Source organism: Alnus glutinosa, chromosome 12 (genome assembly GCF_958979055.1).
Source record: "Alnus glutinosa chromosome 12, dhAlnGlut1.1, whole genome shotgun sequence".
Lineage (NCBI taxonomy): Eukaryota > Viridiplantae > Streptophyta > Magnoliopsida > Fagales > Betulaceae > Alnus > Alnus glutinosa.
Window position 1 is genome coordinate 19,917,031 of NC_084897.1, and position 18,573 is coordinate 19,935,603.

General features: G+C 34.3%; 1 protein-coding gene across 1 annotated transcript; it reads left to right on the forward strand.

Annotated features, from left to right (window-relative positions):
- Positions 1-1,648: 1,648 nt before the first annotated feature.
- On the forward strand, positions 1,649-18,367 carry LOC133852630 (disease resistance protein At4g27190-like). The gene is made up of 5 exons (XM_062289398.1): positions 1,649-3,070; positions 10,059-10,147; positions 10,248-10,680; positions 18,011-18,098; positions 18,227-18,367. Exons 1-5 carry the CDS (start codon positions 1,911-1,913, stop codon positions 18,365-18,367), a joined length of 1,911 nt encoding a protein of 636 aa, XP_062145382.1. The 5' UTR covers positions 1,649-1,910.
- Positions 18,368-18,573: the final 206 nt, after the last annotated feature.

Sequence of the window (18,573 nt, forward strand, 5' to 3'; positions counted from 1 at the left end):
CTTGGAGGATGACCCCGTAGCTTTGTATTTGGGATACTATGACTAGAGCATGACGCGACAGTTGTAGTGCTATGGACTGTGGGTTGTCCATACTTTTGGGTATTTTGTATATGGCTCGAGGCAAATGCGTCACTTATTCTTTTGTGTAGCCATTCTTTTGTAATAGTTGTAATGATGTTAAACCTTAAACAGTTAGACATGTGTATGGCTCTTTTGTGTAAATAATAGATTTATATTTAGATATGCTTTTCCGCCGAGTTAATGATTGTATCATTATGTTTTCCGCTGCATAGACAAAACTCTGATTATCAGGTGCATGTTATGGGGCATGTGCAATATGTTGGCTAAGCGACATGTAGTCGTGCCACTGTGAAGATCCGTTTGTATGTTTCAAAATTAAAAAAAAAAAAAAAAAAAAAAAAAAAAAAAAAAAAAAAACGGGTCGTCACATTATATCCCTTACATCACCTTAATCCATCCTTCCGGTGGTCTACTCCATTTGACTGGCAGTTCTAAACGTGATTGCCGGGGAGTAATTTTGGAAGCTTGGGCTTTCTGAAACTCATCAAGATATGAAATTCTCTGGCACTTTCTATCAAACAAGTGGGCTGCAAAATAGCACCGCCAAAGATCAGTCGATTCCACATGGTAGTTGGACTCGAATGTGGGGTCTGATTTTGAAAATGATGTACGACTTTGGTCCCTTGACAGCCTTGGCCCTTGACTCCCTTTTTTTCCGCATGCAATGACTAAGAGCACTATCCTCATTAATTAATTCAATATAATGAAATCATTTTTCAAGTAGGAAACTTCGTGGAGAGAGCATAGCAGTCACCTCATCATCAGTTTCTCATCTAATCAACAATCATTCTCTGATTTACGCACTTTGAAAACTAAACCCCATCATTTCTCGTTTGTTGTGTTTTTTCCTCCATGATTTCTTTGACAGCTGGTTGATCTTGCTTGTCATCTTCATTCTACTCACCATCTTTGCTGCTCTGCACACGACTCGATCAGAGGCCCAAAACAGAGGTACCTGCTTCTACTACTGTCCATCTTTGCTTTCCAAATTTATTCGAATCAATTAATTCCTTTGCATCTCTCCACCATTTCATTCATGCTGCATTACTTGTCTTCTTCTTTAACTTTTTGCTTACTCTTTCACCCCTTCTCTCATGTGAAATTTAGGCAGCCTAATAAAGTCTTGCCATCATACTGACGTAAAGGAGTAGACAACCGGAAAAAATGCTGTTAATAAATATTCGTGAACGTTTATATAGATGTAAAATAAAATAAACGAGAAAAAAACTAAAATATAATAAACTTGATATTGCTTTTAACGGCCGATATCTCAAAAATTAACAGGACTAATACAGTGATGAAAGCAACGCCTGCCATGAAAATAAAAAACACCTAATTGTATAGTTTTGTCATTTGTTTTCAGGAGGCTTGTTTTGTTTCCTGGAGTGTCTTGATACAAAAAAAAAAAAAAAAAACAGCTACAGTGCATTGTACCTAACTGTTGATATTTGAAAGAATTACTCATTCATCCAAGAATAAAAAATAAAAGACACCTGCAAAATCTTGTTTTCATTGGCCTTTACCAGGATCATTGTTAGATTTCAAACTAATAAGCTTGATCTTGTCTGAGTTTATGAGTTGTGATTTCCATAGAAAAATAACAAAATATCTTACCACCTCCCATTTCTGATTTACACACTTTGAATATTCAGAATGACTCACCATTGGTGGGCTGATGAAGAAATTAACTATGATTTATTCTCATTGCAGTTTGTAGTTGTTTCTTGGTTTTCACTTTGTCCATATTTGCACAACAATCAAGAAGAAAAGAATAGCAAAAAAAAAAAGGAAAAGGAGGAGGCGAAGGAAAAAAAAGATTGAAAATAAGAATGGAGATTGTTCTTGCGAGTGCTGCCAAAATTGTTGAGTACACAGTTGCACCAGTTGGACAGTGGCTATGTTACTCATTTCGCTACAGCAGCAACATTGGGAGTGTGAAGAATCAGGTGGAGAAGTTGCGGCTTGCTAGAGATAGCATGCAACATTCCATTGATGCTGCTATAAGAAACGGTGAAGAAATTGAAGGTGAAGTTCATAAGTGGTTGAAAGAGGTGGATGAGATTACAGAATTGGTCAGAAAAGTTCTTGAAGGTGAAGAAGAAGCAAAGATGAAGTGTTCTAATGGGGCATGCTTGAACTTGAAGGTGCGGCATCAGTTAAGCCAAAAAGCAGCAAAGATAGTGAAAGATATTGGTGAAGTCCTGAAAAATGGGAGTTTTGATAGAGTTTCTTACCGTCCTGCTCCACAGGGGATAGTGTTTACGAGCTGTACGGATTACATGTCCTCTGAATCAAGAATGTCAACTGTGAACAGACTTATGGAAGCATTGAGAGAAGATAATATCCATGTGATCGGGGTGTGGGGGATGCCTGGTGTGGGAAAGTCTACGCTGGTAAGAGAAGTTGCCAACCAAGCAATGGAAGAAAAGTTATTCGATGAGGTAGCAATTGCAAATGTGACCCAGAGCCCAGACCTTAGACGAATTCAAGGAGAAATCGCGGACATGCTAGATCTAAAGTTTGATAAGGAGACTGAACCTGGAAGAGCAATTTTTCTACGGGAAAGGTTAACAAAAAAAAAGGACAAGAATATTATACTTGTTATCCTTGATGACATATGGAAGAAATTTGATTTGGAGGCTCTAGGAATTCCTTCTAAGGGATGCAAAGTATTGCTGACATCCAGAAATCGAGATGTATTAGTTTCTGGAATGGGCACCCAAGAGGATTTTAGACTTGATGTTTTAGCCGAAGAAGAAGCATGGAGTTTATTTGAGAAGATGGCGGGCGATTGTGTTAGTAAAGACCCCAATATGCGAAGCACAGCAACTAAGGTAGCTAAAGCTTGTGCAGGTCTGCCTCTTGCACTTGTAACAGTTTCTAAGGCATTAAAAAATAAGGAGTTATTTGAATGGAATAATGCATTGCTGCTACTAAGAAGACCCACTCTACTAAGAAGACCCACTCCGAAACACCTTAACGAAATGCAGTCAACTATATATTCTTCTATAGAGCTGAGCTATAAACATTTTGAATAAAGCAATAAGGAGGCCCTAGACGTCTTTTTGCTTTGTGCTCAAACGGGTTACTACATTTTTGAGAGGGACTTGTTGAGATATTGTTATGGTTGGGGTTTATTTGATGGTATTAATACAATGGAAGATGCAAGAAACAGACGATATACTGTAAGATATTATCTCCATATATGGCCTATATGCCACATAAAGAAGTATTTATTAATATTTAATAAATAAATAGTATATACGGTATTACGGTTAGGTAATTTAATTAATTAAATTACCGTAATTGAATCGTTTTAATTGATTTAAAATCAATTAATAATATTGTTTCCTTGATGGGAGGAACAATACGGTATTTACCATATTTGAGGGTCCCTGACCTAGCCTATAAATTAATAGCCTGTGTACACCATCAGTACGGCAATACAGTCATAGGCATAGGTTAGAAGATCCCTCAAATAATCTTTTCTTGTTCTTCAGATGGATCGTGGAAAAGCTTAAGCAAATATGGCTAGAGGTAAGCCTGAATCCTGTCATATTTGTTTTCCGCTGCGCATGTTAATTTAAGTAATTGTTTATATTATTTCTAACATGTGGTATCAGAGCCGACTTCTATGCTATTTTGATTAGCAATAAGTTTTTGTTGAATCCATAATTTATGTGAACATAGTCTGTTTTTATTGTTCACGTTCGGTTGTTAAATCATAGTTTTGTGAACATATTTTTGTTCAATCCAGTAGATGTTTTGTGAATACAATTAAATTTGTTGTTCACATACGTTTGAAAACTCATAAATTTGATATGGCAATTTTTTTTTTTTTTTTATTATTATCACTATTCTGTGTATTGTGATATACTGCCTATTTTTGAGTTGCCGTAATCTTGATATGGGTATTTTCATAAAGGGGTGGCGGCTAGGGTTCCAATTTTTAGGATTTTCAACCCATCTGGAACATTACGGGTTGGGTTGGTTGGTGACCCGGTAGGGTTTCAACCCATTAAGGTTTCTGGATTGGATATATTTTCAGGTAGGGTTTTTTAAAACCCATGTAGTTTTGGGCCATTTAAGTGGGCTGACCCAATTTGGGCCAGCACTATACATAGACCCAGAGGCCCGACCCGATTAAGTGGGTTGACCTAATTGCCCAATACAGTAGCCCATTTGGAATCTTGTGACCCAAAAGCCCAACCCAATATAGTAGCCCATTACAGTAGCTTTTAAATAAAATTAAAAATAGTAGGCTCATGTGGGGTTTAGAACTTGGGTTGACCAAGTGTAAAGGGCTAAGGCCATTTACTAAACCATTGAGCCATGTATTTTATTATGTCCTCATGTTGCAATTTTATTTCTCTTATGATTTGCATTGGTCTGTATTAAAATTATTGTTTCTTTAATACATAAATTGAGGAATATTTTTTAATTGTTAAATTTATATTGTTTAAATATAAATTGCTTGATGCCTAGACCTAAGAATAATTAACAATACCATATACGCTGGTGTGTTTACAGTAATATCCAAGAATGCAATGTCTAGAAAAGTTCTGGCTAGGAAAGTCTTGGGATTTAAGTGTGTCCAAGTGACCCCCCTCACTTTCCTAGGAACTCACCTGGTTGCACCTTGGAAAATGCTCTTTACCCCATTTAGGTATTGGTTTGTTATATTTCTGGGGCTATTAAGGGGGCATCTATAAAGTTGTTAGATGTTAATGAAGTCGCAATTATCATAATGATTTTGGGGAGCCACAGCATCCCAAATTTGGATGATAATTGCATCAGGATTACACACACGTAATTATCATTATGATTTTGGGGAGCCATAGCATCCCCATTTTTTAATGATAATTACATCAGGATTACACATATGAACATCATAAAGAATTTTGTTAGATGTTCATAAACTGCAGATTGATTATTATGATTTTGGGAGAGCAACAGCTTCTCGATTTTATAATAATTGCATAAAGATCATTCACATGAACTTCATATAGAAAAATTAACATCGTCTTGTAATTAATTCATAAATTTAATTACTTATCCCCACAGGGAAGTTTTTATTTTTATGACTTAATTAGAATAAGATAACAAATTTAGTATTGAAAGTAAAATTTCTCTCGGTTGCCCACAGGTACGAAGAATTTTATTCATCAATATTTAAATTTATTAGTCTTATTAATAAAGAGTAAATTTCATGCGTGATGCAACATTTGCCCACAAGTAGGTTGAAATTTACTATTTAAATTGGCATTGACTAATTTAAAATAAAGTTAACATCGTCTTGTAATTAATTCATAAATTTAATTACTTATCCCCACAGGGAAGTTTTTATTTTTATGACTTAATTAGAATAAGATAACAAATTTAGTATTGTAAGTAAAATTTCTCTCGGTTGCCCACAGGTACGGAGAATTTTATTTATTAATATTTAAATTTGCTTTAGTCTTATTAATAAAGAGTAAATTTCATACGTGATGCAACCTTTGCCCACAGGTAGGTTGAAATTTACTATTTAAATTGGCATTGGCTAATTTAAAATAAAGATAATTCATAGCATTAAAGTTTTTATATTCTTGGTCATTGCAGCTATTCGTATTACTCTACTTTTGGTAGTTTTATATTCTAATACTTTAAGGTAATATTTTTTCTGACTGAAAAATATTAATATGCTTTTTCATTTGGGGTGTTAAAAATTTGGTGCTCCGTGTGGACAAACCACCTACTCCCGCGGAATTAAGTACGCCACGTGAGATTATTAAGCATGAACGGTGGGAGTGATTTAATCACTTAAGTTAGATGTTCATGAAATCTCATGTCACTAAAGTCATCAGGGATTTATTCCTGAATGTTTTAGAGCCAAAGTTTTATAAAGGTTGTTTATGAACATTTAGTAAATTCAAACAAAACTTGGTCAGCACCCTAATAGAAAAAGCTTTAAAGACAAACCTTTTACAGTTTTTAAAGTGTTTATAATCTCATTATGGGAATGAAGGATATTATAGCTTAGCTTAAGTCCCTAAAGATTGAGATTTTTTGAGTCATTGTTGTCTATTTCATTTTTTGAATTCTCTCTTCTAAGTGTAGAATTTTATCTTTTAACACACATAAGGATAAATGGTTAGTAAGTGAATTTCTAACCATGTGTGTTCAAGGATATGAGAGAATTCATAAAGGGTTCACATGGTTACTCATGTCAAGGGAATGACCGATAAATGCAATCATGTCCAACACTTAAAGCATGAGAATAAGGTGCCAATAAAGTATTATGGCAATCAAGATACCTATTTCTCATGCAATAAGGAAAATTAAGGGCATATAAAGAAAGATTGCATGAAGTATAAGAAATGACTTAAAAAAAAAAAGATAATCTCATATATCTAGTATGTCGTGAATCTCTTTTAGTGACTCATTCAAATATGTTGTGGATTGATTATGATTTAACAATCCACGTTGTCAACACAAATGCAGAGTCCTTTTAAAATGAATAACACGTGTTCATAATTTGAGGTTGTTGGGATCTATAGGTTAATTTTGAAATTCAGTTATATTTTTTTACCTTTAAAATGATTTATATTCCATAATCTCTTAGAAATTTATTTTCTAGTTTGGCTTGTTAAAAATTTCAATTTTATTTTAAACTTGAAATTTTTCTTATTTTTTGGTGGAATATTGGTTGGGGTTTAATTAAAGTCAATTTAAAATTGACCTACATCCCAATTTTTGAAACAAAATTATTTGTTTATTTCTGCATACTGATGTTGACGTAAAGTAGAGTCTTTGAGAATTTAAAAATACTCTTGTTATGGCTTTGGAGATTGAAATATATCTCCATACAGAAAATAAAAGTCGGTAATTTACTGACTTTGGTGCTTGTGTGGACTGCATAAGGGAAAGCATACCAACAAGACCATTAGATGTGCCAACGAGAGCCTTTTGAGATTCTTGAGATCATGTACATTGAAAGGTGTTGACCTTTTCATACTCATTGCCTAAATGGTCAGAGATATTTTTATCTCTTTTAGTAATGACCATATAAAGTTTATGTATCTCTATATTAAAGCTGGGGTATTGAATGCTTTCAATACCTATAAGGAAGAAGAAGAGAAACAATATGAAGATCATAAGATCTAATATAGGCATAGAGTATTAAGGTAGGTATACACAAAAGGGAAATGATTAGTAATACTAAACTGTTATTACCCTCATAGAGTAAAGCTTTGAAGACCGTTGTGTATATGTTAAACGGGATTCTATTTAAGGTTGTCCTTAAGACACCTTTTATGAAATAAATGGAAGCCAAGTTTAAATTATTTACACATATAGGGTTGCCTTGCTAAAGAGGGGATTTATAATCCTCAGCTAAGGAAATTAGATTCAAGGACAACCAGCGGATCTTTTATAAGCTATCTAGTAAACTTTAAGGGGTTTTAATGTTTTATTATCCTTCATATAAGCTTAGAGTTGTTGATTGTAAAATTTCTAGAGGATGCGAAACCTAGTGGGAGTGCTCATTCACACAAATTGGAATTTGAGGAAGCACTAGAGTTGGCCAAATCTCCTCCTCATAGAGGATGATTGATTGTATTCGGGGAAAATCAGATTGATTATCCTAAGCCACAATCACTTCTAGAACAACCAACTCTTACAGAACAGGTTCAAAATCTATTCTCCCATTGCGAAATGCAGAGGAAGTAGAATTAAGAAAATCCTATAGAATAAGGAGATCAACAATTCTTAGTGATCATGTTGTATATCTCCCAGAGTCTGATGTTGACATTGGACATAAAGATGATCCAAAATTGTTTTCACATGCTATGAGTGGAGAAAACTCCACATTGAGATTCAGTGCCATGAAGTAAGAGGTAAATCTATTGCTCAAAAGTCAAGCTAGACTCGTAGCCAATGGTTTTACTCATAAGAAATGCATTGATTATCATGGAACATTCTCTCCAGTGTTTAAGAATGGTTCATCAAGATAGTCATAGCATTAGTAGCTCATTTTGACCTAGAGCTGCATCAAGTGGATGCGAAAACAACTTTTCTGAATGAGGATCTTAAAGATGAGGTTTACATGAAACAATCAAAAGGTTTTATAAATAACAGTCAGAAAGCTTGCAAATTAAAAAAATTCTATTTATGGGTTGTGATAGATCTCTCACTGGTAATATACTTTTTACAAGGTTATTGTTTTATTGGTTATTGAAAACCTTGTTAATTAGTCTATATACCTTAAGGTCAGTGGGAGTACAATAATCTTTCTGGTCCTATATGTGGATATTATTTTTACAAGTGCCGATTTAGGTTTGCTACATAAAGTTCATTTCACAAAAACTTTGAAATGAAGGATTTGGGTGAAATCTCTTATGTCTTTTGACATAGAGATTCACAGAGACATAAAGAATATTAACATTGTCTCGGAAGGCCTACATTGAAAAAGTTTTGGAAAAATTTAGAATGAAGGATTTACACCTTCAGTAGCAATTAAGAGGGACCAATTAAATATAGATTAATGTCCCAAAAGGTATTGGAATAAGGGCAGATGAAAAGTTTTAAGCGTCTGCATTATACATAACCATATGACTGACAATAAGTATATTGGGTCAATAAAGTGCTGCAAATAAAGTCTTGCGGTATATGCAAGGAACCAAGAAGTACAACTTAACCTAAGGATACACTTTCATTTGAAGGTGGTTAGTTGTTCAGATTTGAGTTTTGCTGATTGTGTAGATAGTAGAAAGTCTACTTTAGGGTATATATCTTTTTATTGAGAGATATATCTTAAAGATGCAGTATGCAGACTATGGTTGCTATGTCTACCAAGAAAGCTAAAATTCTAGCGTGCTATGAATTTAGTACACAGACATGATGGATGAGACATTTTGTTGAAAGTCTCAATATTGTCGATTTTTCAGTTAGACCATAAAGATACTCTACAGTAATTCTACTATAATCTTCTTTTATAAGAATAAAGAGTAGAAGCAGAAGTAAATCGACATCAAGTATCTCAGTATGAGAGATAACATTAAGAGACATAAAGGGTCTATTGAGCATATAAGTACTAAATTAATGATTACGGATCCCATGACTTAAAGTTTACCGGTAAAGAAAGAATAAAGTCATGCGGAGTATATGAAACTCATTAATTCAATTTTTGCTTGGTTTGTCTCTTTTTGGTCTATAGACATAAAGTTATTATAATAAAGATTTTGTGCACATTTGTTATTTTGTCCATGAGGATAAATAAAGTTGGACCCGAATGACTTATAGGAAGTTCATTCATAAAGCTTGATTATCCATAAGGTACTCATGTAAGGAGTGTTTTACATTGTGATACATGGAAGGGACGACCTAATTTTATAATGGTTTTACCACCATGATTCGTGTGAAACATTTCTTATTTGAGTGGGAGGATTCCATAAGTGATTGGCCAAACTAAGAAACCTAATACCATAAGGTTATGTGCCATAAAGGCCAAGTGAGAGAATGTAAGATATTATCTCCATATATGGCCTATATGCCACATAAAGAAGTATTTATTAATATTTAATAAATAAATAGTATATACCGTATTACGGTTAGGTAATTTAATTAATTAAATTACCGTAATGGAATCGTTTTAATTGATTTAAAATCAATTAATAATATTGTTTCCTTGATGGGAGGAACAATACGGTATTTACCATATTTGAGGGTCCCTGACCTAGCCTATAAATTAATAGCCTGTGTACACCATCAGTACGGCAATACAGTCATAGGCATAGGTTAGAAGATCCCTCAAATAATCTTTTCTTGTTCTTCAGATGGATCGTGGAAAAGCTTAAGCAAATATGGCTAGAGGTAAGCCTGAATCCTGTCATATTTGTTTTCCGCTGTGCATGTTAGTTTAAGTAATTGTTTATATTATTTCTAACATATACATCACTTCGTATTCTGAAAAATTGTTGTCTGTTGCTACAATATAGCTCTAAAAGTTTATGTATGCATGACGTTGTTCGTGATGCTACTTTAATAGCGTCAAGGGATCATAATATGTTTGTGGTGAGAGCTGATGGTGGGCTAAAAGAATGGGCAGATGTGGATTGCAAGGCATTCTCTGTTCGCAGTGGAGATATCCATGAACTTCCTAACAAAATGGAATGTCCAGAATTGAGATTCTTGTATTTGTGTGGTGGAGATCATTCTTTGCAAATCCCATACAATTTCTTTCAAGGGATGGGGAGGCTCAAAGTTTTGGATTTCACCCAAATGCAACTTTCATCACTTCCTTCATCACTTGGTCCTTAGAAACCTGCAAACGTTGTGCCTGGATCAATGTGTGTTGGGAGACATAGTTGTAATTGGAGAGCTCAAAAATTTAGCAATTCTTAGCCTTCTTAAATCCCACATTTTGCAATTGCCAAGAGAAATAAGATTGTTGACTCGTTTGCGATTGTTGGATTTGAGCCATTGTTCCAAACTTGAAGTGATTCCACCTAATGTCTTATCAAGCTTGGTCGCATTAGAAGAGTTGTATATAGGAAACAGTTTTGTTCTATGGGAGGCTGAAGGACTCAACAATGCTAGCCTTGCTGAGCTAAAGAATTTGTCGCATTTGACCACTTTAGAGATACATATTCCAGATGCCAACAATCTGCCACTACAAAAATAGGTTCATATTGCCACGTGCATTTTGACACATGTACGACACTGTACACGTGTCAAACAGGTTGCCACGTGCATTTTGACAAGCGTGAGACGCGTGTCAGATGTGGAAGTCACTAACTGCACATTTTGACACGTGTATTGGTATACACGTGTCAGATTTAACACGTGTATCCAAATACACGTGTCAAACGGTTTGACACGTGTATTTTAATACACGTGTCTGTCAGTTTGACACGTGTCTTGAAATATTCGTGTCAAACTGTCAGACACATGTATTAAAATACACGTGTCAAACCGTTTGACACGTGTATTTGGATACACGTGTCCGACGGTTAGGCACGTGTATTTCAATACACGTGTCAAACTGCCAGACACGTGTATTTCCATACACGTGTCAAACCGTTTTTTTTTTTTTTAAAAAAAAAAAAATTCCAAATTGAATTTTTTATTTAAATAAATTTTTTATTTAATTATTTAATTGTATTTTTAAATTAAATTAAAAATACAATTAAATAATTAAATAAAAAATTTATTTAAATAAAAAATTCAATTTGGAATTTTTTTTCAATTTAATTTTGTTATTGTCTTTTAAAATTTATTTGGGTTAATTAATTTTTTTTTTTCAAATTTTCTTACTTCCGACCACAAATAACGCAATATTTATTTTACCCAAAAATAGTACAAAATCATATTACACAAACCAATAATTAATAACGTATTCGTTAACTACGCAAATATTTATGAACAAAAAATAATTACACAAAATATCTACAAATCTGAAGGGCGTCCCTGCGAAGCACGAGGTACCGTCTCAGGCGTGTTCTCGCCAACCGGCGATTGTTGCGCAAGGAATGGTGTAGCGGGCGGGCGAAGGTGTAGCGACAATGGAGTGCTGGCTCAGCCGTCGTCCAACAGGCGACAACGTACCAACCGTTGTCGAATTACCTGCAAATAATATAGACAATTAAAGTATACAATATTACTTGCAAAATTAAAGGGGTAATGAAAACAAATTGAAATTAATTTTGTCCTATACACAATATAAATCATACCTGCAGATGCACTACTAACAGACGACGTACTACCTACGTGTGCAGGTGAAGACTGAGTACCAAGACATGGTGCTGATACTCCCATGTAGGACATGAAGACCTCAAACTGTCGCTTAGGGTTAAGGGTTTAGGGTTTAGGGTTTGTTAAGGTTTAGGGTTTAGGGTTAGGATTTTTTTTTAAGAAAGTGTAGGATTTTTTTTTTTGGTAAAGCGTTTAGGGTTAGGGTTTAGGGTTATAGTTTTTTTTTAGAAAGTGTAGGAATTTTTTGTTTTCTTAAGGGTTTAGGGTTTAGGGTTTAGGGTTTGTTAGGGTTTAGGGTTAGGGTTTGTCTTTTAGAAAGTGTAGGATTTTTTATTTTTTTTTTAAGGGTTTAGGGTTTTAGTTTTTTAGGGTTTAGGGTTTAGGGTTTAAAGTTTTTGATTTTTTTTAAGGGTTTGTGTTGGTTTTACAGTTATGATTTTATGATTTAAAGTTTAGGGTTACAGTTTAGGTATTTCTTAAAAAGTAGACGGTCAATTTAATTGTTTTTCTTCCTTATTCAAACCAATAATTTTTTTTGTTTTTTTTGTTTCCATTTATCATTTTCAAAAGTGTCATTGTTGGTTTATAACGCTAAACTAATATCCAATATTGTTTGATTTTTTTTCAACTAACAAAAAAAACTCCTGAATTCATAATAACACATTAAAATATATAGGGATAACTACATTTCACCCCCCTGATTTATTCCACGATGTGGCGATTTACCCCCCAATGTACGAAAATTGGTACATGACCTCCTCGAACTTGCCAACGTGTAACGAAATGGACCTTCCATCCAGTCGCCCGTTCGTTTGGATGGCAAGTCGGTCACGTGCATTGCATGTGACCATTTAATGAATTTTCCCTTCCAAAAATACCCTTGTCACCCACAGCTTTCATTCCCGCACATGCATTAAAAATAAAAAGAAAAAAAAGAAAAAAAAAAAAAAAAAAAAAGTCATGCGATGATGTAGTTCATACTCTGGAGTAGTTCATACTCTCCACGACTTGCTTCACGTTTCCGCCACATCGCCGACGTGGCCCAAATGCATGCAAATTGCCCAGGCGGTCCAGTTTCTTCACATTTACGCACCATGCCTTGGAGGGCCGCCGCACTGAAGAGGGAAATTCACGTTATTGAGGTAGTAGTGCGTAGGGAATATTTTGTCATTCTTCATTTTGCATGGCTTCCCAACCCGCGCGCAGGTGGCTCTCTCCTTCATGAATATTCAAAGAAAGTTGAGAAACAAATAAACACCCATGAACTGCATGTCTTTATCACGAACAAAACTTTTATATATTTGATTATTTTTTGTGATTTTTAGGTCTATCATCTCACATCTGCTACAAACCGATCTCAATGATCCACATCTCCTCCCATTGATCGAGTGGTCTCAGTTGCCTCTGTTCCTCTCTTCTACAATGACAATCACACGAGACCTGAAGAAGAAGCAGAAGTTACTTGGCTTAATTAGCAATCACCCGCAATGGTTTCAATCTTAGCTCAGAAATCTCTTTAGCCTCTTCGCGCTCGCCAGCTCGTAAGAACTCTCATGCCCGGCCAGAGAGAGAGAGCACCAGCAGCATCTGGTTTTGTCGACATCTCTGGTTTTCAAAACTATTTGTTTTCGATCGGTTCTACTTTGAGTTTTGAAAAACAGATTATTTTTAGTGTCAACTGTTACCAAACGAGACCGGCCGTCCATCTTTTCAATAATCACAGTACTACTCCTGGCTCCTCCACGCTCAAAAGACTCCAAAGGCAATCATGAGCAAGTCAATATATAATGGTTTCACAATCATGCTTTATCAGTCAACCCCACATAACTACATTAAATAACTCTAAAAGGACCCCGTGCGGAACCCATATATACACATTAATTTGTAAGAGGCATACTGGCCTTGTGCTTAATTTATATATTCAAGGGTCAGTTCTTCATTTGAGCCCACCTTCTTTTGATTCCACGCTACCCCACTTCCATTCATTTCATTCATCTAATGAATGGATCGATTTAATAGTGTAATCATGAGCATACAGAATCATCATTTTCCGTAGATTAATCGCGTGGTCTCTTGTCAAGTTAGCGGGTTTTGCAAGGTTATGGTCGACAGAAACACAGTCAAACAAGGAAGAATCCAAGAAAGAATCGGCATGTGAAAAAGCAAGTTAAACAAGTGATGAGACTCACGTTTTCTTGCATGATGGTGATTGGACGGTGGAGAACATGTACGCGGAGGAGTTCCTGTGCAGTAAAGGCCTGGTCAATTGCCTCTGTTCCGCTCGCCAGCTCGTAAGAACTCTCATGCCCGGCCATTTTGTGTCGTTAGCCACGCTGCTCATCCAATCTGCTTCAGGTGATCATCAACTAGTGGTTCAACGGCTCATCCAATCTGTCTCGCAAGTTTAGAGAGAGAGTGAGAGAGATAGAGAGAGAGTTTGCAGAAGCTTTCACACAGGCTGATGGGGTGGGGGTATTTTTGGAAGGAAAAAATCATTAAATGGTCACATGCAATGCACGTGACCAACTTGCCATCCAAACGAACGGGCAACTGGACGGAAGGTCCATTTCGTTACACGTTGGCAAGTTCGGGGAGGTCATGTACCAATTTTCGTACATTGGGGGGTAAATCGCCACACCGTGGATAAATCAGGGGGGGTGAAGTGTAGTTATCCCAAATATATATATAAAACCTCTCAATCAACAATTAGAACAAAAAAATTAAAAACAATAAAAACACAACAACATAGTGTAAAAGTACATGGCTTCCAAAAAAAAAAAAATTAAATAAATAAAACCCTAAATGACACAAAAATACAAAGGAGTACACAAAAATTTCATCAAATATGTACTAACCAAATACATGCAGCATTGTTAAAAAATATATATATATATTAAAAAAAAAAACAGCAAAACCGAGATTCAGGAGTCCATAAAAACAAAAGAAAAAACAAAATTATATGTATAAAAATTCAGTAACATTGGAATAAAAAAATAGAACAAATAAAAAAATTATTACAAAAATTAATCACTCGATCTAGCTATTGTTTGCCCAGTATATACCCCAAACAATGAGAAGAAAAAATCATGTAGAAGAAAAAATCACCCGGCCGGATATACATGTAGAAGAAAAAATTAAATACAAAAAATGAGGGACAAAATACTCACTGCCAAATTAGGTCTATGGATTTAGGGTTGCTTATATATATACCTGCATATTTGGAGGAACAAAGAAGAAAAAAAAGTTAGCAAAATATCTACATGTATATATGTAGAAACCGGTAAACAGAGAGAGCAAATGACCATTATCGGAGCAAATCCACGCACGGCCGTGCCCAGCTGCCGGAGAGTAGTCCCAGTAGAGAGAGAAAGAGAGAGAGAGAGAGAGAGAGAGAGAGAGAGAGAGAGAGAGAGAGACAGTCGGTGAGAGAGAGAGGTGCTCGTGCGCTAACGGTCACCACGCCAGAGACAAGGCGACGAGGCCGTGGAACGGGCTGTCGCTGGCCGGCTGAGCTCAACGTACGGAGAGAGAGAGAGAGAGAGAGAGAGAGAGATCGTAAGAGAGAAATGGGTAGCTTCCTCATTTCTATAATATATATATATATATATATATATATATATATATATATATATATATATATTTATATTTATATAAAATAATATATTAATTTAAAAAATCTAATATTTCAAAAAACTAAGGCCTTTGTTTGGCCAGGTGGTGCACGGGAGAAGTCCCGCGCAGCAGACCTGGCCAAACAATTGGACACGTGTACTTCTCCCGCGCGCCACCTGGCCAAACAATTGATTGGAGACGTGTATTTCAATACACGTCTCCAATTGTAGATTTTTTTTAATAAAAAAAATATATTATAATTATATATAAAATATTATATATATATATATATATATATATATATATATATATATATATATATATAATTTATTCACGTAAATACAAATACAAACCCATGAAGCTCTAAGTGTATGTACTGTACACATTGCTAAACCCTAAGTCCTAAAACTAAACCGTAAACTATAAATTAAAACTAAACCCTAACCCTAAAATTAAACTCTAACACTAAGTATATATACTATATTAAAACCTAAATAAAAACTAAAACTTAACCATAAAATTAAACTCTAACCGTAACTACATATACCAATTGTAGTTTTTTTTTAATAAAAAAATATATTATAATTATATATATATATATATATATATATATATATATATATAATTTATTCACGTAAATACAAATACAAACCCATGAAGCTCTAAGTGTATGTACTGTACACATTGCTAAACCCTAAGTCCTAAAACTAAACCGTAAACTATAAATTAAAACTAAACCCTAACCCTAAAATTAAACTCTAACACTAAGTATGTATATTATATATAGCTATAAACTATAATCCTAAGAGTACGTACTATATATAGTCATAAACCCTAACCCTATATATAGCTATAAACCATAACCCTAAGTGTATGTACTATATAGTATATATATTGAAAAAAAAAATCATAATCTTAAGTGTATATACTATATATATCGATAAACCCTAACTCTAAGTATATATACTATATATAACTATAAATCCTAACCCTAAGTGTATATACTATATATAGCCATAAATCCTAACCCTAAGTGTATGTACTATATATATAGATATAAACCCAATTAAGTGTATATACTATATATATAGCTATAAACCTAATTAAGTGTATATACTATATATAGCTATAAACCCTAAGTGTAAATATTATATATAGTTCCTAAACCGTTTACATGCATGCATATCTATATATATAGTATTAATTATAGGTTTTTTTAACTTTGTTATGTTACAAATTTTTTTTTTTTGTTTCTAAACGTAGATGGTCTACAAAACTAAACCCTAATTTGAACTATTTGGTTTAATTATATATATATATATATATATAGCACCAAATTTGGTTTAATTATGCATATAGTACAATATGTAAATTAGGTTAATTAGGGTTTATGTACTTATCAGTATACCATATATATATAAATAAGGAACCTAAAAAACATAAACTTCAAGTATAGAATTTATATATAGCATATAGCTTAAAAACCTAACCTTATGTGTATGTGCTATGTACACCATAATTTCACAAATTTATATAGTTAATAAGATAATACCTTGATTTTTTTTTAATATATATTTAATATAGTTACAAAATATATATTTAACTATATTTAATATGGTTAATAAATATTTAATATATTTTTTAATTTTTAATATATTTTTTTAGTATATATTTGTTAAAAAAAAAATGGACACATGTGCAAAATACACGCGTCCAATTGGACGCGTGTATTTAATACACGCGTCCAATTGGGGTGTTTATACAGTTAGCCACGATGTCAAAAAGACACGTGGCTAATTGGACACGTGTCTACAGTACCGGTTACTGTAGACACGTGGCTAATTGGACGCGTGTTTACAGTACCGGTTACTGTAGACACGTGTCCAATTGCAAGGTTTTTTGTAGTGTGCCAAAAGATCTGTTGTTTGAGAAGTTAGAAAGATATGTAATATTGGTAGGAGATGTATGGGACTGGCTTGATAACTAAGGAGAAGCCTCAAGAATATTAAAACTCAAGTTCAATACAAGCTTCCAATCCACGGTTGGGATTAAATTAATGCTATTGATCAAGAGAACAGAAAATCTCTACTTAGATGAGTTAAAGGGTGTTAAGAGTGTTCTTAACGAATTCGATAGAGAAGGTTTTCAACAACTGAAGCATCTCCATTGCCTTTCCTGCCTTGGAGACAATTCTTCTCAAAAATATGACGGGCTTGGAAGAAATATGTCATGGCCAACTTCCTAGCTTGAGATCCTTTGGTAACTTGAGAATTGTAAAAGTTGAACATTGTGATAAATTAAAATTTGTCTTCTCGTCATCCATAGCAAGGGGCCTTTCTCAACTGGAAGAATTGGAGATAAGAGAATGTAGCATCATGGAAGAGATACTTGTCACAGAAGAATTAGGAGCAGTAGAAGAAATAATTCTTAAGGTGTTGTTACCTCAGCTCAAATTCCTGATCCTAAAAGAGCTTCCAATTCTAAAAAGATTTTGCAAAAGAAGTAATATCAAATTTTCATCCTTGACGCGTTTAGTGATAGACCATTGCCCTAAATTGAAGACATTCATATCAAAACCTATTAGTTTGGGCATGACGAGTAATAAAGAACTTGAGGAAATGAATGCAGATGAGAGCCCTCATACTTCTATGCAACCTCTCTTCAATGAAGAGGTAAATCTTTTTTACTTGTTCTCCCTGTTTTAGCCTCCTCTTTTTTTGTTATAATTTTTTTTTGAAAAAAAAAAAAAAAGACTTCTTACGGATAAGTGTGTAATTAGCACATGTGATAAACCTTGCAGGTTGCCTTCCCTTGTTTGGAATATTTGTCAATCTCCCACATGGATAACTTGAAAATCTTATGGCACACTCATTTGGCCGTGGATTCCTTTTACAAGCTCCAGCGTATTGATGTTCAATTTTGTGAACATCTTTCAATCTAATACGCTGACAAGATTTCAAAGTCTAGAAACACTTTTCGTAAGTGATTGTGGCTCACTGCAAGAAGTGTTTGAACTGCAAGGGCTAAATGTTACAAAAACGCATGCTATAACAGCCATTCAGTTGAACGAATTGTATTTGTATCGTCTGCCCAATATGAGGCATGTATGGAGTAATGACCCCGAACCAATTTTCAACTTTCAAAATC

Coding starts and splice junctions, on each gene's coding strand:
- LOC133852630 (XM_062289398.1), top strand. CDS start 1,911: ATGGAGATTGTTCTTGCGAGTGCTGCCAAAATTGTTGAGTACACAGTT. Junction 3,071..10,058: donor AAACACCTTAACGAAATGCA/GTCAACTATATA, acceptor GCTACAATATAG/CTCTAAAAGTTTATGTATGC. Junction 10,148..10,247: donor GTTTGTGGTGAGAGCTGATG/GTGGGCTAAAAG, acceptor TCCAGAATTGAG/ATTCTTGTATTTGTGTGGTG.